Below are 23,150 nucleotides of genomic sequence, written 5' to 3'. Positions count from 1 at the left end.
TACGCTCTGGAATTGTTTAATTACTGCTTCGGAATTTTTCATTGAGTCTGTAGTCGAAAGTCTTCTTTTGCGAAGGGTATGATCCGTTTCATTGCCCCATAGAGCCAATGATGATATAATTTTAGGAGGACAAAGGAATTAATCAGAATTTATCATATTTTTTTAACTTATTGAAGCTTGCATTTCATGTAACTTTAAAGAACATTTAAGGACCCCGCGCCTCTACCAGAAAAAAAAAAAATGATGGTCAGGAGCAAATTTTTAGAGATTTGATGTGTGCCAATATTAAGGCTGAGCCAAGCCATGTCATCAACAGGCTCAAGATCGCTGTAGTTAATCTGTTGGGGAGATTATTTTTGCTGTTATAGTATAGCCTTGTTTAGAAATGTGGTAATTTCATTATAGAGATCATTATGAACCAAAGTCTTTTCAATTTGAAAGTATATACTCGATGTATAGCAGTGCGTCGAGGATAGATCGCGCGAGAGCAGTTTTTGCGCGGCATTATCGTCAAATCAATTTGAAGGGGTGCGCCCTCTATAACTTTCTTGAGTGCTGATATTACAGGGCTCACACGGGTAAATAATTCCCCATAGAGACGTGTGTTAAAATTCAAATTTCAACAAATTCTGTAAAATAGCTGGGAGAAATGAGTTGTTTCATCTTCACTAACCTGAATAAGTGAGATATACCCTTTTATCCATCAGATTTCCAGGGTGGATTGTTCTGCTTTAATTCTGTCCAAGGGTCCGCAAAGCCAGACTACGAGTTCTTGTCACTCAAAAAATCACCTATTTTCCGCACACGTACCCAATGAAATATAGTCCCCTCAAATTCCATCAGAGAAGCTTTCATCTTCCAAACAAAATGCAGTTTGTAGAGGAATCCATATGTCTACAGCTATTCAGTTTTTTGCCGAACTACATCATTGATTTTTAATTAATTTTTTTCTTCATTTATTTTGGTATCTTTGGTACGAATTTGTGAAGGGGTCTGGGACAGTCCATTTCATTTACAGGTGTGAGCCCTATAGTGGAGGTCATATTTCTTATTTGACTTTTTAACATCACAAATGTGTTTTTGGTGATACAATGTATTTGCCATTTCATCATATGAGAAATTACACATTCAAGGCTTATAAAGTTTTTCAAAGGGGACACTTTTGAAAATCATGGCCTTTGGGGTTTTTTTAAATACATTCTTGCAGTGTTGATTAGTTCTTCATAAGATGAATACATAGATGCAGGCAGTTATCCTTGATTATGGGGGTGTCATCATCACCTTATTGCCTACAAAGTACTTGAAGAGACTTTGTTTTGTCAAACAGACTAACTTTATGTATTTTGAGCTGTTTCAGTGGTAGCCAAAACAAAGAAATACATTAAAATAACACAGTCATTCCAAGTTGTGTGATACTGCTGACTGCTATGTACTAAGATCTAGTACCTGGTACCACAAGAACATAATAAGAAAACAAATTGTAGCAAGGCAGAGTGGGGGGGGGGGTAGAGGAGAGGGGTAGGGGGGTATGGAGGAGAAGGGGGAGGGAGGGAGGAAGAGATCTGACACAATACAAGACCAACATACACCAGCAGAGCTTGTATGGGATGTATACTTCCCATAGACTTGCATGTATTGCGTGCATTCTCTATAGGGCTCACACGGGTAAATAATTCCCCATAGAGACGTGTGTTAAAATTCAAATTTCAAAAAAATCTGTAAAATAGCTGGGAGAAATGAGGTGTTTCATCTTCACTAACCTGAATAAGTGAGATATACCCTTTCATCCATCAGATTTACAGGGTGGGTTGTTCTGCTTTAATTCTGTCCAAGGGTCCGCAAAGCCAGACTACGAGTTCTTGTCACTCAAAAAATCACCTATTTTCCGCACACGTACCCAATGAAATATAGTCCCCTCAAATTCCATCAGAGAAGCTTTCATCTTCCAACCAAAATGCCGTTTGTAGAGGAATCCATACTCAATGTCTACAGCTATTCAGTTTTTTTGCCAAACTACACCATTGATTTTTAATTAATATTTTCTTCATTTATTTTGGTATCTTTGGTACGAATTTGTGAAGGGGTCTGGGACAGTCCATTTTATTTACAGGTGTGAGCCCTACAGTGATCGCAAGGAGGATCTTTTTCATGGATATAAGCTTTCACTTTATTATAAATACAGATAAAATAACTGCAAGAACAATATGTTTACAGAACCAGCGCATACTGCAGAGACTTCAGGTCTTCCGCGTTAAGGACATTCTCTCAAAATCTCCAGCTTAACGTTAGCTTTCTCACAAAATATGAATATCATACAGAATAGTTTGCACGTATAGTACAGTAACACTCACTTTCATGGCAGAGGATCACAAATATTATAAACATGACCTGCATTTATTTGTGAGCGCTATGGAAAATAAGCTGATTGAACGATAAATGAGGTTGATATCCCGTTTTGATCGCACTTTTATGTTACTGCAACAAATCAAAATAATGTAAAGGTCAGAAATAGGATAAGCAGCAATATTAATGTTGATAAAAGAATGGTGGGATTTTTTTTTCCTGCGGAAAGAGTGAAGTCACTTGTTTTCTTATCTAATCTTTTTTTCTTTTCTGTTTTGTTTGCCTATCTGTTTGTTTGTTTGTTTGTTTGTTTTCCTTTTGCTATTACCTGTACTGTCGGCAGAGCAATTATTATCCGCGAAGTGTCGGCGGAGCAAATGTCGCGGAGTATTGTCGTGAGGTATTTTTGTCGCAATTTTCGGAGTTATGTTGTCGGCGGTGCTACAGCACCTTCGCTGTCTTTATACAACGATTATCGGGTGTTTTTTTTTTCTCTCTCTTTCTCTCTTCCCGTCTCCTCTCTATATGCAGGAATGCACAGCGGGCTCCCCTGGTCCTCCTGGACCACCGGGGCCGCCCGGGGAGCAAGGCGAGCCAGGTGCCCCGAGTAGCGTGTCCAAGAACTGGAGGCAGTGTTCGTGGTGGCAGATTAATGACGGTCAAGATTCCGGCCAAGTCAAGGTGAGGCGACCACAACGTAACTAGAAAACAAACAAAAACTGCTGAATTCTTTATACTTCCTTTATGCGTGACGTCACGAAATGTTGTAGTCATCTCTCCCAGCGTTGCCGGCACCGAAAATTTGAAAATTCATAACTTTTGAACGGATCGTTCCATTTTCCTCAAACTGTACTGATGTGTTTATAGGTCTCTTAATATTGTTACATTCACTCATTGATAAAACCTGGGTTTTTATTCTCGTTGAACACAGACATGTAGTTTCACCAAGGAGTATTCCGACACGTACCTTTACGTGGCTTGGTCTGGCAACCTCCGGGTCGCCACAAACAACCCGGCCTGTTGTCGGTGGTACTTCACTTTCAACAACGCGGAATGCTCCAACCCCAATCGGATTGAAGCAGTCACGTACGCCGGTGGATACTCGAGCTACAACCTTCACCGTCCCCGAGTTTTGATGGGTGAGCTACATTGTCAAACAAGTAAAAAATGTACCGTAAAACTCCATCCCATAATGCATGCTTCAAGCGACGTTATAACATAAAACAGAACAACGAAAGTTTCTTTAAAATCCGGGAAATACTCAGAAAACGACCGTATCATGGATTCTTTTTTTTTTTTTTCGTGCGATTCAAAGGCAGGGTAAGAAATTTAATTATCCTGAATTTGACTACCTTTTTTATTCACGTTTAAGTTTTTATCATTTATTAACTATATTTTTTGCACAATTCTTGGTTTGTTTGTTTGCCAGGATATTGTAAAGGGATCAGTGCCGGGAGTATCACCGTTGGGTTCTGGGTCGGAGCTTGCAGTGGTTATGGGAACTATGACTGCGCCACCGGTTGGAATAGCGCAAGCCACATTATGATTGAAGAAGTCACTCCATCACCCTATGATTAGAAACACGGACAAACGAACAAACACAAAAGGAAGGATCGAGAAAATAATTATGAGATATCGTAATAGTGGTTTATCTATAAGATAGGAACATGTTTATGATAGATATAGCAGTTATGCAAGGATGCCGAAATCAATAATTTCTTGGGAATTATATTTTATTTAAAAAAACACAGCTAGGAACTTCATTTTAAGTTCAACTTGAATATAGCAAGATGTAAGGGTGAAAAGCAACAACAAAGATTTAGTCTTTTTTTTAATTAAAGTAAGTTCAGACTAAAAAGGCAACAATAATTTTTAATGGTACTGACGCCATCACTTTCCAACTCTCTAATCGGCGGATTATGCTTTAAAGAATGATTTTTTTTTTGTATATATCCAAGCTAGTATCATCCCCTCCTTTTTACAAAGTTTTCATTGCTGCATGAAACGATACAGCCCTGGGACTATTCATGTGGGAATAAAATACCTTCCTCCATTCACATCAAGAAGCCATGTCGTCACCATATCTCATACTGCATTTCTGTGCCTGTTTCCAAAAACGTTGATTAGTGAAACATGTAAAACTGTGAATCTTGAATAACTGTATTTGAGTGAAACTTAATTAGTTGTATTTGTTTGACTATACTGAGATTGAATGGCTTTTTGGAAAGTCAGACTGATCCTTTTCTGCTTTTGGCTGATCTACTGCCAATATTTTACTCTTTGATTTCACTTTTCATCGTCTAGCCCTGTGTAGTCGCTTGCCTTTTATTATCATGTTCATTTTGCATTCGAAACACGCAAATTGTATGGTATTAAACTGACCTATAACAACTAAGATGATAGAAATGAGTAATCAGCAAACTTTCATGCAAACCAAACCCACAGGGAATTAGACTATAGTAATGGCAATGAAGGGGAGGGGAAGGGGAGAGACCGTACACATTTCGTATACAGTAGTGTGTCTATCTACACTGCAAAGATTAATTGCTATCATCTCCGCCTACACATACAACATTATGCAGCAAAATAGACAGATCTCGTTTATCTATGAGTTCCCGAGAGCAAAATAAACAGTCTATATTTCATTGCCCGTCATATCCAATCGTTATAGGGCACAATGTTACGTACATTCCCTAAAATGAGCCTGCTTTCGGCCCGGATGTAAATGAGTTTTCTTTACTTTAACGAGGACTACTAACCCACTGAAAGCACACATTCGTTTTGAAGAAGACACGGCATTACGTCTTGAAAGAACGAAAGAAGAAAAAAAAATCGATAAGACAGTGTTCCCCAGATCTCTCTCTGAATAGTCTAACTCCTTTCAATCAATAGTTCTATGTGGCTATACATGTATAGATATTCTGCGGTAGCCATGTTTTTTAAGTGACGGATGTACGCTTGTATATAACTGATCTTTCTCGAGTCTAGTATCCTTCTATGTAGAACTTTATTTTTCCCTTTGGTATTCATGATATTATACGACCAACATTGGTATAGCTTATGAGCGAAGAACTTTTATCAGCCAACAGTCAGGACCAAGATATAAAGGATGAAGTGTAATTTAGAAGTCTGCGATGTGCTCCGTTTATGGTCTCTGGCCATCATTCTCCAAGTACTCTGCTCTCTTGTACCCGGCGTGAATGCAGCAGTCGAGCAATACAAACGACAAGTGGTATTGGAGGTAAGTGTTTCAGGATTTCATTTGATTTCTGCTATGACTACTCCGTCTCAGTATATTAACCAACTACATATATTATAATGCATTAACATAATTATAGCCGGATAGAAGAAAGATTGAACAAATAGAGTTTATTTCACTGGTATGTGTTAAATCACAAAATGATAATATACAGGCTAAAAGCAAACAATCAAATTGGGCTCCATATAACATATATTTATCGGAAAATAACACATCGTTACAGAAGCTTAGTTTATATATTATATGGAGCGCATCAAGAAAAAAAAAGAAACTATGTGCAAGCTTTCATCGCTCTTGTGTCATGCATGTATAGATGAGAAGAAAAGATGATTTTATAAACATGCTATATCTATTTTTTTTTAATCGCTGTTCAAGGACTTGTGAGAATTGCAGTGCAAGAACAGCTCGACTATCACGAATATTTTGACATTGTATATTATCTAAACGGAGTTAAGTCTAATATTTTGTATCAGTATTGTGGCCTTTGATGAAATCAAAACATATTCAAGAAAAGTGTCTGTCATTCTTGAAATTACACCCTGTAGCAATGTTAATCATAAAGATAAGAATGTCAGTAATGGTGATCTAACGACAATAATGATGACCATAATGATGTGCAAGATATGACGCTGAAAAGAACAGCAACGTGGCACAGTTTGGTAAGGCTATACTGACTTTCAATCCTTAATGGACAAGATGACTTTACCCACCATGTCTCTCTCAACCCATGTGTATAAATGGGTATACCTGGCAACGCCAAAGGTATAACGATAATGTCAGGGCCCTCTGGTAGAACAATGAAAACAAAAACTGATATGAAATACCCTCGATGAGGAAGATTTCGTCTTTTGTAATGTATGGTTAGTGTAAAAGCCTTGTTTTTGATAGTGGAATGTATGGGTACTATAGTCTTAGAGAAGGCACTGTCATTTTTGCCAATCGTATGGCCATGGACTTAATTTTTCTTTGCACTTATTGGTCAAGAGTATACATTGCGGACAAAACATCTAGTTTGCTACAAAATGTTCTCACCGAAATCTCATCATAACAAAGCCAACGTCTCAATTCATTTTAAGTCCATTCAAATCACCAATGGTGAATATTACACCTGTGCCAACCAAGTTGATGTTCATGTACACAAAGGTCCTGTTTACCCTGGGGAGCAGTGATTTAAACAAATGTTCAAGATATCACATTTGATGCATATATGCACTCTTAAAACATCCGAGTCAGAACTGACCAGGAACTGGGTCCGTTGGGGTCACACACCGTTCCGGGTCAAAACTGACTTGGAATTTGGTCATGAAGACCCCGAATGGGGTCACCTTGACAAAATTCATGACTCTGAATGGGTCATATCTGACCCCATTTCTGGTCATTTCTGACCCGGAACGGTGTGTGACCCCAACGGACCCAGTTCCGGGTCAGTTCTGACTCGGATGTTTTAAGAGTGTGAGTAGGTCTGTTGTACCACAAAACATAATATCATACAAAATTTTGGCAATTAAGCGTAAAATATAAGGAGATATCATTGTTTATCTCAATAAACCGTAACTATATGAGACGGTTTAGTTTGGAAACATTTTTATTTTAACTATTGTTCATATTTTGTATATTAAACAATATTTAACATCGATTTTCCTGATTCAACTTTTTACTGTGATTTTTATCCACAACTCACATTTTAGAACCATTCTAAAGCACTAATGCTGGGTTTTTGTTTCATCTGCAAATGGTGAATTATGCCTTTAAAGTATCACTTTCATGACAGATAAAGGAATTAAGAACAATATGGTAGCATAACCAGCAGCACTAATGCTGGGTTTTTGTTTCATCTGCAAATGGTGAATTATGCCTTTAAAGTATCACTTTCATGACAGATAAAGGAATTAAGAACAATATGGTAGCATAACCAGCAGCACTAATGCTGGGTTTTTGTTTCATCTGCAAATGGTGAATTATGCCTTTAAAGTATCACTTTCATGACAGATAAAGGAATTAAGAACAATATGGTAGCATAACCAGCAGCACTAATGCTGGGTTTTTGTTTCATCTGCAAATGGTGAATTATGCCTTTAAAGTATCACTTTCATGACAGATAAAGGAATTAAGAACAATATGGTAGCATAACCAGCAGCACTAATGCTGGGTTTTTGTTTCATCTGCAAATGGTGAATTATGCCTTTAAAGTATCACTTTCATGACAGATAAAGGAATTAAGAACAATATGGTAGCATAACCAGCACACTATCTGTGACAATCTGGAATTTTTCATATGTATAAAAAAAGAGATCTAGTGATTTATGAATCTATGAAAACCTGTGATAATTTTGCTGAAGAAAATCATCAATTCGTCCTTATCACATTGACAACCCTGATTTGTACAGCGTACATATCCTATAATGGAGAAACTGCGTGTATGAACTGATTAAAGTAATTTATTTAGATCTGCACAAAATCAGAAAGAAGTTTACATAATGTGATAATTTTGACAAGAAGACACAGGAACATTCATTTCCTAAAATATTTGATGTGTGTTTAGAAAATTTGTATAACATTATCATGTTTCTTTCCTGTCTCCTCTCAATCTGCAGGAATGCACAGCGGGCTCCCCTGGTCCTCCTGGCCCACCGGGGCCGCCCGGAGAGCAAGGCGAGCCAGGTGCCCCGAGCAGCGTGTCCAAGAACTGGAGGCAGTGTTCGTGGTGGCAGATTAATGATGGTCAAGACTCCGGTCAAGTCTATGTGAGACGAAAAACGATAACCAATTTCAATTTCAATTTATCTTCATTATTCTCACAAATAGTACAGAAAAAACTATGATAAGTTATTATACAATACAAAAGTTGATGATGATGATGATGAAAGAGCATTTACATAGCGCCATTTATCTGTAGAAACATTCAAAGGAGCCCAGCTCCCACAAAGTGGGAGTTGTACAAGACACGAATTAAGAAAATTCACCGGAATGTACGGTAGTCTGTCTCGTTGTAAACAAAAAGGTCTGTACACATCCTTCTTATAGAGTTGAGCTATGGTCATAATACGAGAAAAGGGGGCCTGCGTAAAAGCAAGCTTGTACAGCCGCATATTTGTTTCTTGCAGGTGTCCAGATGGTCAGAAAAAAGAATTATTAGTTATATATAGCGTCTTTTGATATTCGAATATATATGTTTTGTTCTCTCCCGCTCTGATGTGGATACGAATTGAGTCCAATACAAGTATATAATTATTATCACCACATAACATAATCTTCACAAACATGACAAGCAGTATTGATGAAGGTCTTAATTCAACCATGGCGTTACATTCAAACGTCCTCGCTCCTGGCACGAGTTTATATACACGTGTTTCAAAATGATTATACGCATACACAGTCATGATGTCCCACAAGACAAAATTTCGTCATTCTTGCATGTCCTCTGGAAGTAATCGATATCATCAGCACTTTTTTTAACGAATGACAATGATTTGTTGATCATCTTTAACAATGTTTGTTTGTTTGTTTGTTTGTTTGTTTGTTTTTTTATGTACATCCTGTCTGATGTGAAGAATGTTTTAGAATAACTATATATAGCGCGTTTTTTGTCAAAAAAAAATCCAAAGTTGAGAACCTAGATACGGTTCAGTCAATCGTGGCTTTATTTCATGAGTGTGTGTGTGTGTGTGTGTGTGTGTGTACACAATAACGTATAATGTGTATAATGATTAATGAAAAGGATGGCTTCGTTTAATCTTGACGTAATGACAATACCTTATGGTGAGTTTGATTATCATCAAAATTATCCAAACATTTCCGTTCATAGTGGTCCTGTAAGATTAAATTGATTCATGTTGGATCACTATGAAAACTTTTACTGTCAAATTCTCACTGCGCAACATTAACCAACTTAGGCTACAGATTGTTTTCTACGTTTTATTTTTACTCGTCTGTTGCATTAAATTACAAACCACGGAATAAATCTCAGTGACAGGGTCATTTTGTTTTCGTATGCGTGTACACGTATAATCATGCTGTAACTAAATCGACTTTAATTTCAATCCTTAAACACAGACATGCAGTTTCACCAAGGAGTATTCGGACACGTACCTCTATGTGGCCTATTCGGGTAACCTCCGGGTGGCGTACAACAACCCGGCCTGCTGTCGGTGGTACTTCACGTTCAACAACGCCGAGTGTTCTGATCCGAACAGGATCGAAGCCGTGACGTACGCCGGTGGATACTCCAGCTATAACCTCCACCGTCCTCGTGTGTTGCTCGGTAAGCTGCATCCTCAAAAACTTGCAGATTCGAGTTCAAACGAGTCCAATATCTGTCATGTTTAAAGTAACTATATAGTACTTAGCACAAAACAGTACATCGAACGTTTAATAAAAAACCGGGGGGGGGGGGCGGGTAAGAGGGGTTTACAGAATTTATCAGTTTCGGTGATTTCCCAGAACACTATAAGTCGTATAGATGGATTCATTTGCATACATTGCATTCGACTTCACCAGTCTCCCATCTACTGCTTGCACATGAATCTTCACAATGGTAACGCCGGGATTGTTGTTGTTCTTGTTGTTGCTTGCGGGAATCCAAGACGAAGACACTTCATCCTTCATTATTTATATTAAAATAATTTTCATTGTAACGGCTTAGTATATAGTGCCAGCTTTGTAAGGAAGGGGACCTCCGGAAGATTTTCAGACTTGTACATTTGAACAACTTCAGATAAGTTGTGCTGAGTATAAGAGTTTTAGAATCTATAGTGACTGGGATGAGGAATGATAATGTTTTCAAAATTTATAACAAATTGCAATGAACAAGGATGATGACATGCAGCCTCACCATAAGAATGCATCAGTTAGGGCTCAGGAAAAAGAGCAACGGAAGAAGGCATGCATAGACTCTCCACAGGTGAAGTTGTTAAGCAAGCGGTATTGTAATGGAATTACACTGCTACATTTCTGAAAATATGTGAGGCTCCTAGATGTTGTCAACACTGTTCAGTATAGTTTGTTTAAAATTTTCAGATTATTGGTTTCTCTGCTCAAGGGCCACAATAGATAAAATCTATACATGGAGCTGTTGATTTATGTACTATACATCATGTGAAATTATGAAAATCATCTCGAATGCCTCTTTAAAGTTTCTGAAGAACGATTTTATAACTTTTGTTTTGTCTTGGTTTTTTTTTTTTCACAAACCGATGGGAGAGTTATGACACCACCGCCTTGTCTGATTTGCATTAATGGTATAGTGACTGATATCATAGCTTTGTTTTAATTCCATCATAAATTCGAGAAGGTATTTTCTGTGTTTGTGTGCGTGTTTATGGTTTCGATTCACTATAGGGTAAGAATCTTGTCATGCATCTTGTATTCAGGATGATTTTTGTTTAGTTTCCTATTTACTGCATTACATTTATACTTACTACTTCCATTTGTTCGTTTGTTTGTCAGGCTACTGCAAAGGGATCAGCTCCGGAAGCGTCACCGTTGGGTTCTGGGTCGGAGCTTGCAGTGGTTATGGAAACTATGACTGCTACACCGGTTGGAACAGCGCGAGTCACATCATGATTGAAGAGGTCACTCCATCACCCTATGATTAGACAAACTAACAAACAGACGGAAGCGAGAAAATATGGGATATCCTCGAGATGGTTCCCCATGCTAGATATGTTACATAACGATTATGATTATGCTTCCATTACTTCTACACTAGACATTCCATGCATAAGTTCAATGATAGCCTGAAGCAACATTCTGATTAAAATTCAGTATCTAATAACCTTAAGGGGATTTCCCGAAAAAAAAAAAATCAGTTCGTGTGTTCCCAATGTAGCGTCAATAATCATGAAATAAAAACAACATTCGAAAATTTCTTTCGTCGAGATGTTTTTCATTGCAACTGATTGACAAATTGCCCTACGTAAATAAGCACTAGAACACTGAACAATTCAGTGCTTATTTACGTTGATGTAGGGAAATTTGTCAATCAGTTGCAACAGCATTCGAGTCTATGCTAATTGGATAGTGACAACGAGAATTGGGCTGACGGAAGGACCGACAGACCAAAGATAGGGGCCTACTAACGGAACCTGCGGTATGGTTGATATTGAAAATTACATGGACCATCACAGTTTGGAGCTCAATTAAAGTGATCATTTTTTTCTTTCTTTTTCTTGTTTAGAAAGACCGTTTTGGAATTTCTGTAGGGCTCTACTTGTAGTATCCAATTCAACTGTAAGTATAAAAATATGTAAAAAGGGGTGAAGTTATAGACAATATTCACATCATTTAGTTTGAATGGAACTGTTGAGATAAGATGCATAAGGTCATGTGGCAATTATGTATCCTTTATTGTCATCGATATTATGTATACGGTCATCCCACTAGACCGACACCCACGAGTCATACAGCCCATGAGTTCGACACTAGGCAAATATAGCCCATGAGTTCGACACGAGGTAACAACAGCCCACGAGTTCGACAGATACAACACGGGGCTTAATATGTCGGTCTCGTGGGCCTTGTTAGCTTAGTGTTGAACTCATGGGCGGTATGACTCGTGAGCTGTATAACTCATGGGCCGTATGACTCGTGGGCCGTATGACTTGTGAGCTACATGACTCGTGGACTGTATGACTCATGGGCCGTATGACTTGTGAGCTATATGATTCGTGAGCGTATAACTCATGGGCCGTATGACATGTGAGCTGTATGACTCGTGGGTTGTATGACTCGTGGGTGTCGGTCTCGTGACGTGCACCCTATTCGTCTGACGCATCAATTATTCACCGTCATTAACTTGATCAGTACAATATTATGCAGTCCGTTCAACTTCATGATATAGTCATAATGTCTGAACAACGCAACATTCTCTTAATAAAGAAGTCATTCCATTTCTGAGAGATGAAAAAAAAAAACATTTACTTTTTAATCTCACTTCATTGTTGAAAGGTCTTACCCTACATTTCCGTTCAAACAACTTTTTTTTTTCACTACAGTCGTCCTGAAATATCGTTTAGATGTACAGTAGTGAATGACGTTAAACGTTTTTGAAAAAAGGAAAAGGAAGAAAAAAAAAAGGTAATTTTTGATGAGATTCTCCACGCTGTCCTATCCCACCTGTGCCAACATTTAAACAGAAGCATGTATTAACTACAAATATGACGACTTTCCACGTTCATTTGTAAAACATTTCGTTTCTTTTATAGCTCTATTATAGGACAAATTGTGAAAGTACAAAGTAATGTTACTTGATTGCGAAAGAGTTGATGTGATAAACTATTGATATAAGTTATAAGAACAAAGACAAAGACAATTGCAGTCTGCAGTAATTTTAACTCTTTACTTTGTATTTACGAAAATAATGCGCTTTTTCTTGCAGTATTAGATCGCTGTTTTCCATCGCTATACATATACTTTTTGTCACCATTGCAAAATATTCGTTATTTCTATTATTACAATAATAAATTCGTTCACATATTTTGTATCAATCTTTATGATTCGTCTTGCTTACAAATTGTTAATGATATGATGTTAAATGCATACTTTGTAATTGTATTTTATTTTGTTGGATGGATGGAAATAAAGCACACTTGAATAAGTCATTATTCATTAACCTTTCCATCATATCTATGTACAGTATAAGTATAAATACCGTGTGAATATATTTTTATATTGCATATATATAGGACAAGGTTGTCGTGGCAACCACGCAGAATATATATCATGTTAGTGCCAATATCAAACCGAACAATGTAACCATCGGTAGCTACAAATACCAAGTAAGAATTCGGTAAAGGGCATAGGCAGATATGTGTATATCTCAATTTAGATTAACAAATAAATCAATTATGCACATTTAAGATGTCGATTACTGAGATCTTTGGTGTTCTTTGCATCTGTATTCAAAAGAAAGAGAGAAAGAGAGAGAAAAAATGTTCCCATCTCACATTCACTTCTTGTCAAGAGAGAGACAGTGTATAGATAAAGCAACCACAGAATGTATTCCTACCTCAATATCATACTGGTGCATGTATATAGGCCTGCAAAATGCTATAAATCTGTGTCCTCGTGAATTCGTTTTGTTTTATTTTGATTTTCTTTTTACACGAAATTCCCCTGCGAGAATATTGTTAGTCTAATTACAGGTACATCATTAGACATTATAGTCTCATACTATCGGAATTGTCATCATTGGTTAAACTCGGATGCCAAAGGAGGAATCAAAATTAATGTCTTCCCCTACATGGTCACATTTAATAGTACATGTAGTAGTAATGATAATCGATAACACTACGTATATACGTATACAGTACAGCGGATCCAGAGGGGTCGCGCCCCCTTTATGTATTTAATTTTTGGTTAAAAAAAGGGGAAAAAAGAAATGAAACCCGGAAGTGACACAAGAAATATTAGTTGCGCCACCCCCTTTACAGAATTCCTGGATCCGCCCCTGATATGTACACTAAATGCTGACGTTTCTAAGTGCATTAATGCGGAAAATGTTAAATCAAAATACGGCATTATGTAAATATAATATAACAGCAAAATTAGATGAGTAATTAGATACGTTTTAAGCAATGATTTAAACTTATTTCGAATGTATTATAAAGAGGGAGTTCGTTCCAAAGAGATGGAGAAAACGTATGACAGAAAAGCCCTATCACCATCACGGGTACAGGTGCGGGGACCATGGGTTGATATTGCAGAGTGGAGGAAGAACGGAGAGAACGTGTTGGAGTGGAGGAGCGGAAAGAAATGAAGTCTTTGAGATAAGATTGGCCAACATTATTACCTGATTATCGTATAAACAGTGAGAAAGATTAGTTCGGGTATGATCTCTTCAGTTGATGTAGGCTTATTACACAATATTCCACCAGAGGGTCGCGCACAAAATGCTCATGCTCCGCCATTGTCTGGTATCACACAGGCTCAAATCTTTCTCGAGATCAGGGGACACATGGCGTGAAAGAATATTGCCTATCATAACAGACGAACAGATCATTACCGGGGGAGAACATTGACCTCGGTACAATATCTCCCGTCTCCAGTATTCAGTTTATATACAGATCTGCTATCCCATATGCCTCAATTGAAGTTTTACGCCAAAATGTTATAGCTACTCGTTGTTTTGATTGTTCGCTGAAAACGCTTTGCCTCACTTTCGAGTAGATATAAGCTGCAGTCGATACTTGTGCCATTGTAAAGGTGTGGCTCTTTCTCCACACGGGAGCAACTCACAAAGGCAGTCAATTATCGATTGCCTTGAAGAGACAGCGCCGACGATCACGAATAAGATTTTTCTTTGTTTTCATCCCGTTCATAGGAAGAGCACTAATGATAATTACGGCAACGGTCGTACATAGGAGTCACACAAATTCAAGACTCGAGGAATATACACCTTAATAGGAGCGAAGAGTGCACGGTGAACTTGGATTGTTTCGTTTACTGTATGGGAATATAGCATCCTGTAAATGCATGTCGGGGAGTTGTCTGAAAACATGAATACATTCACGTGGGAGTCGAAAATGTATCCAAAATGGCTTCGGATACTGCTGGTTATTTGCTGCCTCACCGCTCAAATTTGTGCTGGCCGAGAGCAGCCCGAGACTTATCGCCGTGAAGTCGTTCTTGAGGTAAGAGCAATTCCAGACAATGTGTTGTATTGTCTAGAGAAACAAGAACTTAATTACGGAGTTACCTTATGATTGGATACAATTTTTGTAATGGAAAGAAGCATCTTCACACTATAGATCTAGTATCTCTTCTGGTCAGTGTTTACCTGAATAAATTACCTGATGGAATACTTTAAATCAATTTGTGGTTGTAGTTATATCTTGGTTTATTTATTGCTAATTCATGTTTTCTGTCCGCTTGAAAAATATATATATATATATTGACAGTCTGCATTTACGAAATAGGGTGCACTAAATTTGAACAATGATCAAACACTTTGTATTTATACATAACCAGATATTGTATCCATAGAACACGACTGAGATGGCATACGAAACGGAATTTTCTTAAAAATAATTATGAGCAAGGATAACCGACAGGAGAAACAAGAAGATAGAAAGGAAAGCAGTTATACCAATGACAGAAGGTTTTCACATAAGTGTAGAACTGTTTTATGATTTTAAATTGGGCCTTTCATGAGAAGAAAAGTAATCGTAATCATAGGAAGTTTTTTTTTTTTATTTACAAGTTTACTTTCAGTGCATTGCCTTGTAGGTGAATTATAATCACGTAATTATCCCCTTCAGAACTGAGTGAGATGATACTTTACAGAATACCGTACCTTTCAAGACCATAAAAATTGTAGACATTGCTGTTATCATTCCAAGCAATATACCCATCGTAGCTGACGCATCTCACTGACTTACAAAAAATAGTATAGTCAGGACTTTAAAATATTGAGTCATATTATAATCAACAGAGAAAGTATTAGGACAGTCCTATACCATCAGACAAGGGTATATACACCCATGTCTTAATTTCAGAAATCAGCACTAGATGACCATGAACTTCATTCATGATAATCAACGTATAGTACGACGTATATTAGTAAATCAAACAGGGTATTTATTCTTTCCTTGTTTCCAAGTAATTTTCACCATTACATCTTAAAATCGGCCATCTAATTTGCAAGGCGTCTACTATAGTATGGCAGTGTTTTCATTACGTCTCTGAATATTTCCTCGCGCAACTCGTTATATGAAAACTCAACGGCTTACGTGGAACGAGTCATAAACCGTTAAAAAAATGTGCACTCTTATTCGTAACTTCTATTTCCGCAAAATCTGGGGCCCGTTGCATAAAAGTTACTATTATGGTAACCTTGCCATCCAATGGTAACTACCATGGCAACGATACTCAACAGCCAATCAAAATCAAGAATTCCATGGAAGTTACCACTGGGTGGCAAAGTTACCTTATATGATAGTAACTTTAATGCAACGGGTCCCTGGTGTGTGTGTGTGTGTGTGTGTGTGTGTGTGTATGTGTGTGTGTGGTTTCTTTTTTTATGATTCTAATCTGGATAGTTTTGGAGTATGCCTCTGACATTCACTTACAAAACATGACATGATCAATAATTCTTGTATTTGTTGTTGTTGATGATGATGATGATGATTGTAGCCGGCGCGTGATGGCCTAACTTCTATCCTCATTTTAGCTGTATCAGTACATAAGTCACATAATCGAGTATTTGTAGAGAATCTGTATAGCTTTACCTACGAGTTTACATAAAACCCGAGTTCCTGTAGGATGTGTGTGTGTGCGTGTATATTGTGTATATATATATATATATATATATATATATATATATATATATACTCCCGTGGGGTATATTGTATATATACCCCGTGGGGTATTGCAAAAAGGAAGTTGTGAGGTATATGGGTATTTAAACGGGTTAACACAGGTCGATGTGTGCATCTAAAAGTAGTATTTATAGGCTTGCTATGATAACGTGCATGTGTTTCGCAGTGGTTTTGTTTGTTTGTTGTAAATGCTATCTTTTTGTGCTATAACTGTATACGATGGGGAAAAAGGCAGTGAATACCTTTCCTCGATTCATTTTTGCCATGCATGCAGGAATGTACTGCTGGAACCCCAGGGCCCCCTGGCCCGCCGGGGCCACCAGGGGACGAAGGTGAACCTGGTGCTCCTAGTACGGTGTCCACAAACTGGAGACAATGCTCTTGGTGGGCCATCAACGACGGGCAGGACTCGGGACAAGTTAAGGTATATTGAAACAAGTAACTTGCTAAAAGCATGTGACAATTAAGGCAAACACATGATGACAGCCGTATAGGCCAAATCCCCGTTGTAACGATCTCGCTTACAACGAGGTACCGCTTTTAACCTAGTGAATTCGGCGGTCCCTATTTTTTACTGGTCTCTTCTTTATTAGTAGGCCCACGTTTACAACGAGACATTGATTATAACTTGATGAAATGGGAGACCTATACCTATAACGAAGTTTGTCACCATCGATTCATTTGAAAGATGTGGTGCATTGTTCTATAAAAGCTTCTAAAGCTAATTATGTCTTATTCCATCATGTAAAACGTAATGTGCAATCACATGTATTGCGAGCAGGTCGCATTTTGGGTGTTTTCTTTCGCGTTATCAAGAGGAGTAAGCCTATACAACCGCAAACATGTATCAAGTTATGACACGACCTTACAGTCAGGTGAACGAAGTGCAAATTTCTGGGTTGCTAGGCGGACAGCAGGACATCTGCTCCTGTACAGTATAGGCCTGAGTACCACATCCAGAATGTCGATGTCGATGTCGATGTCCTTTGCATCTTACAGACCAGTATCACACTGAAAGCACCAGATGATCCTATCCATATATTTCTTAGAGCGTTTTACATTCATCATGATTGTGCAAAAGGTGAAAAGGGGTATGCCTATTTCCCTTTACCAAGTGACCGTCATCATTTTGGTTCCAGTTCTCAAGGATCATTATTCCTAAGGTTTGTTAATCCGAAAATGAAATGAAGTTAGTCATTTAGACCGTTTATCATTCCGAATGTTCGTTAATCCAAAATGAAATAAGGTTCGTTGTTCCAAGGAAAGGTTCGGTAATCCAAAAATGAACGTTATTTTGAAGGCTTCTAAATCCGAAAATGAAATAGGTTCATTGTTTCCCAGGTTCGCTAATCCGACAATTTATGAAATGAGCTCCGTTATTCCGAAGGTTCGTTAATCTCAAAAATGAAAGAAGGTTTGTAAGTCAGAAGTTCGAAAGTATGCATCGTCTTTATCTTCTTTTTTTTCGGATTAACAAACCTCTATGTCTACGGAATTTGTGTTCTGCAGAATAACGAACCGTCGGAATAACGAACATGACCGTCATCTCCTCTTCCTCCCCCCCCCCCCCCCACCCCCACCCTCCAAAATCATTTCCATACAGACATGCAGCTTTACAAAGGAGCACTCGGACACATCTCTTTATGTCGCCTGGTCGGGCAACCTCCGGGTCGCCACAAACAACCCGGCATGCTGTCGGTGGTACTTCACTTTCAACAGCGCGGAATGCTCCAACCCGAATCGGATTGAAGCTGTCACATACGCCGGCGGGTATTCCAGCTACAACCTCTTGCGTCCTCGAGTGCTGCTTGGTAAATAGATAAGACAAATTACCCTGGGCAACAACCCTTGTCCAATATCCGGACAATGACCTCTCTATGATAAAGATAATCCCGAAAATATGTATGCTCTAGAATGGTTCTTGTGGCAATGCACTGCAGTGTTATAATGAGGCGATTCATCATTATCAATAATCGATAATTGATTACAGTGTAGTTGCCACTAGCCAAATAAGCAAAGTAAATTTCCTGGAATCTGGTAGGCACATTTCTTCTGATCCCGATCATGTTTTGTTAGTATGAGCCCACAGACTATTGACAGAAATATTTTACGACTTATTGTTATCATTATTATTTTTTAGTGTTAAATTTTGCATAAAATTCAGCGATCAGTTCTATAATGAAACTGTGTCATAAGACAGTGTAGGCATACAGTTCATTAAATCAAATAAATTAAAATGAAGAATTTTGATCTCATGAAAAGTAAGTTAAAGGAAAGTTTTATTGTACAAATAAAGTGAATAATGAAAACTTTCACACTGCAGTATAAATACCAAGACACATTTTACCTATTTCTCTGATGCAGTTTTATGCTACACGTGCATTGCTAATTCTTTAAGTTTAAATTTTGTTTAAAAAATAATCAAAAATATCCTCATGTCGGAAAGCAGCCTCGAAATTATATACATGTAACATTGACTTTATTTCACACACACTTACAGGTTACTGTGATGGCATTAGTGCTGGCAGTGTGGAGGTGGGGTTCTGGGTCGGAGCTTGCAGTGGTTATGGAAACTATGACTGCTACACCGGCTGGAACAGTGCGAGCCACATTATGATAGAAGAGGTCACACCCTCACCATATGGCTAGGGTATCCATTAACATGACCAAACATACCAAAAGTACACCACCATTATCAGTCTGACGATGATTGAATATACTGTTTACATGTATGTATGAATATATATATATATATATATATATATATATATATATATAGTGTATATATACATGTATTACCCATTGTATATACATATATATATATATATATATATATATATATATATATATATATACATATACATATATACACGTATATCTATAATATATACATATATATATACACATACATATTATGTTCCATAAGTTGAGAACACCCTTATGCTCAACATGGACATTGACATCAAAGAGTCATCAAGGTATATAAAAGAATGCATGCTGATAATAGTAGATTTGTGTCATGAAATACACAGTACTTATACTTTTTATTTCAAAATACTTTCTGTACCTGAGATTCCTACATTTTGGAGGCTCTTGTGTATATAGAAGCCATTTTCATGTCATTTTCTACTTGATGCATTTCTACAAATAGTGTTTCCTTCCAGTAGATCATCAGTAGTCATATATACTTGCAGTCTGTAAAGCTCAGAACCATGCTTTCTGTAGACTGTATGTATGTATATATATATATATATATATATATATATATATATATATATATATATATATATATATATATATATATGCCAAGTCCTCTATCACGGCATTATTGGCAACAAATCATTTGAATGAAGAGGGCATCAAACATGTGAAGTACAGTAGTTGTTACTTGTTATCTAGTGCTTGTGGTTGGTTGGGACAAAGGTAAGGTCCATGACCCCTCCTCCCTTTTTATGAAAAGAATCACAGGACAGAACACTCAGAAAGTCACAAGTTTCTAGTGAGGCTATATTTCATTCAACAATTTTTGACAGCTCCTGTAGAGCATAAAGGCCGGGGCTGCATTACATACAGTGTAGCAACCTTTTCTATGTCTTAAAACATACCTTTTATTCATTACTTCATCGAAGAGCTTTCAGAAAGCATGTACTCAATTTCAGGATGCAAATTGTTCCAGCATTCAGTGTGAAATAATGTTCCTGCACTTTTCTTCACATTTCTTTTGAGTACTTGAGTTGTCTTGTAATCACCATGATACAAGAGCAGTCGATAAGAAAATGTTTGCTGTCAGTTTGGTAATGAATATGAGTCAAAGCGCAATGCAACAGTCCAACATATTCACCTCAAGTGATAGAATCTTAAAGCTACAGTTTTGCTTTGTTTGGGTTTTTTTCTTTGTCTTGTTTTTGGTTCTCATGAAATAGGGGTTGTTCTCATTGGTGTAATCCTTGTCAAAACTTTCATGATTATCTTCACATGTAAGATTGTTAGAAAATTACGTAACTGCCATGTAAATTTTTGTACCTGTGATGTGTATAATGCAGATTGTACACTTACTATTTTGTTTCATCTCTTCTTATTGCCAAAAAGTAGAATAGATCATCAAACAAACTGAATAAAATGTAAAAACCAACCTCCTTGTTCCAAATGTGGATTCATATTAAGTGTGACCACGATGAAACCATACACGACTAATAAATTTGTATTACACCAGATATTAGCAGTACAATTGTATTTGGATTTCAAATGACAAAATAATTATTTGTTAATGTTTTGGTTGTTAGCAAGCTAGCCGCCTTACTAAAACAGCAAATTGCCAACATTTTACCTTTGTCAGCATAATACCTACAGCCGTATACCAGCAAAGGGGCAGCTTTTTACTAGAGGATATTTCAGGACAAGTAGGACTTAGATACAGTGTATTCCCAAGGGCTTACAAAACATGACTATTGCACAAGTCTTCTTTCTTGCACCATCTACATATGCAAAACATAAGTAACTTCAGTACTGTTCATATACATACGACTTATGGAATTGTATGCAAAATATACCTTTAGTACTGTTCATATACATATGAGTTCCTGAATTCTATAAACTATAATGATTTTTTTTATTGTAAAACTGACATAAGCATTTCCACTAACAAAATAATCAAAGAAATACTCCATGTACAAAAATCAATTGTGGTTAATATTACTTCATACCATACATACCTTACTCAAAACATTTTAAGGAGCAATGTGACTGCTCATTCTGTGCTATAAAGGACTCTTTCCTCCAAGATGCAAATTGCAGACAGCTGAATGCCTTATCCACAAGCCCTCCTAAACAGCCTCACTATTCATTAATTACAGTAAATGAATTTGTGGCAATGAACAAAGACCTGTGTCTTTTTCTTTTTAAGTGGATCTGAATAACAAATTCCTTTTGCCGTTGCTATCACCAAAAGACTGCAATTGAAAACATACAAGTGGCACATTTTAAACATTGTATCATATCTAACATTATTTCAATTCGACCTTTCGACCACATTTTGAATGAGCAAAGTCTGGCAGTGAGTGGAATTCTCCGAAAATCGTCCTGCAGTTTACCACCGAAAATGTTATTCAGGTATACTACCATTCATCAGTATATTGATGTCAAAAACTGATTTAAACTAGAAATATCACTGAAGGTGATTAATACCCCCGCCCCGTGACGACAGTCTTACCCAAGGAAATTACAGCACTTGGTGAAAACATGCATTGAAGACAGTATTCCCACCAAGACCAATGTGTGTGCCACATTTCATGAGCTTCAGTCGAATACAGAGGAAGTAGTTCAATCTGCAAGATCTTTCCTTGATCTTCTGCCATTTATATGCCGTTACCATGGCAACGCAGCTTCCGACACATCCGAAAAATATGTCTTCCACATCTTCCCACCAAGATCAAGGTGTGTGCCACATTTCATAAGCTTTGGTAAAAAAACTGAGGAAGTAGTTAAATCCGCAAGATCTTTCCTTGATCTTCTGCCATTAATATGCCGTTACCATGGCAACGTACTTTCGGGTACTGTCGAAAAATGCGTCTTGCACATTTACAACCAAAGGCACACATCTGTACCAAGTTTCATGGAAATTGGGCAAAAACTGAGGAAGTAGTTTGCAACACAAAATTTTCCATCATTTTGGCTCATAATATGTGAGCTGTTACCATGGCAACATCTTTTTGTCACTGTCAAGAAATGTGTCATGCTGACTTATATCCTAAGACAAACATTCAATATGAATTCCATGAGAATTGGAAGAACACTGATGAAGCAGTTTTGCCATGAAGCATTTTGCCCTATATTTTACCAATAACATGCCGTTACCATGGCAACGCACTTTTTGCCACTGCGGAAATATGTGTCTTGCACATTAACGTATTCAGATGAACATCTGTACCTAATTTCATAAAAATTGATCAAAAAATGTGGGAGGAGTTCGCGACGCAAGATTTGTACCCATTTTTGCCCATAATATGCCGTTACCATGGCAACGTACTTTTGGGTACTGTCAAAAAATACGTCTTGCACATCTACAACCCAAGGCACACATCTGTGCCAAGTTTTATGGGAATCGGTTGAAAACTGAGGAAGTAGTTCGCGACGCAAGATTTGCAACGGACCGACCGCCCGACCGCCCGACCGTCCGCTGATTCCTATATACCCCCTTCAAACTTCGTTTGGCGGGGGTATAAAAAAAAAAAAAA

At 37.5% G+C, this 23,150-nt stretch overlaps 3 protein-coding genes across 3 annotated transcripts; all 3 read left to right on the top strand.

Annotated features, from left to right (window-relative positions):
• Positions 1-2,868: 2,868 nt before the first annotated feature.
• On the top strand, positions 2,869-3,921 carry LOC139741890 (collagen triple helix repeat-containing protein 1-like). The gene is made up of 3 exons (XM_071652468.1): positions 2,869-3,024; positions 3,275-3,482; positions 3,773-3,921. Exons 1-3 carry the CDS (start codon positions 2,869-2,871, stop codon positions 3,919-3,921), a joined length of 513 nt encoding a protein of 170 aa, XP_071508569.1.
• A 2,304-nt stretch (positions 3,922-6,225) lies between these two features.
• LOC139742128 (collagen triple helix repeat-containing protein 1-like) lies at positions 6,226-11,196 on the top strand. The gene is made up of 4 exons (XM_071652699.1): positions 6,226-6,261; positions 8,197-8,346; positions 9,656-9,863; positions 11,048-11,196. Exons 1-4 carry the CDS (start codon positions 6,226-6,228, stop codon positions 11,194-11,196), a joined length of 543 nt encoding a protein of 180 aa, XP_071508800.1.
• Positions 11,197-15,123: 3,927 nt separating this feature from the next.
• LOC139742117 (collagen triple helix repeat-containing protein 1-like) lies at positions 15,124-19,566 on the top strand. The gene is made up of 4 exons (XM_071652691.1): positions 15,124-15,231; positions 17,192-17,341; positions 18,521-18,728; positions 19,418-19,566. The coding sequence occupies exons 1-4, from the start codon at positions 15,124-15,126 to the stop codon at positions 19,564-19,566; spliced, it is 615 nt and encodes a 204-aa protein (XP_071508792.1).
• The last annotated feature ends 3,584 nt before the right edge of the window (positions 19,567-23,150 follow it).

Source organism: Diadema antillarum, unplaced genomic scaffold (genome assembly GCF_040938485.1).
Source record: "Diadema antillarum isolate AM-2024a unplaced genomic scaffold, OU_Dant_1.0 scf00000032, whole genome shotgun sequence".
NCBI lineage: Eukaryota > Metazoa > Echinodermata > Echinoidea > Diadematoida > Diadematidae > Diadema > Diadema antillarum.
The sequence above is the reverse complement of the archived record's forward strand: the minus strand, read 5'-3'. Positions and strand labels throughout refer to the sequence as shown.

Bases quoted from the DNA above. Each gene is read 5' to 3' on its own strand.
- LOC139741890 (XM_071652468.1), top strand. From the start codon at position 2,869: ATGCAGGAATGCACAGCGGGCTCCCCTGGTCCTCCTGGACCACCGGGG. The intron at 3,025-3,274 runs GTGAGGCGACCA...CGTTGAACACAG, and splicing joins AAGATTCCGGCCAAGTCAAG to ACATGTAGTTTCACCAAGGA. The intron at 3,483-3,772 runs GTGAGCTACATT...TTTGTTTGCCAG, and splicing joins CCGTCCCCGAGTTTTGATGG to GATATTGTAAAGGGATCAGT.
- LOC139742117 (XM_071652691.1), top strand. From the start codon at position 15,124: ATGTATCCAAAATGGCTTCGGATACTGCTGGTTATTTGCTGCCTCACC. The intron at 15,232-17,191 runs GTAAGAGCAATT...CCATGCATGCAG, and splicing joins GCCGTGAAGTCGTTCTTGAG to GAATGTACTGCTGGAACCCC. The intron at 18,729-19,417 runs GTAAATAGATAA...ACACACTTACAG, and splicing joins GCGTCCTCGAGTGCTGCTTG to GTTACTGTGATGGCATTAGT.
- LOC139742128 (XM_071652699.1), top strand. From the start codon at position 6,226: ATGACGCTGAAAAGAACAGCAACGTGGCACAGTTTG. The intron at 6,262-8,196 runs GTAAGGCTATAC...CTCAATCTGCAG, and splicing joins CAGCAACGTGGCACAGTTTG to GAATGCACAGCGGGCTCCCC. The intron at 8,347-9,655 runs GTGAGACGAAAA...CCTTAAACACAG, and splicing joins AAGACTCCGGTCAAGTCTAT to ACATGCAGTTTCACCAAGGA.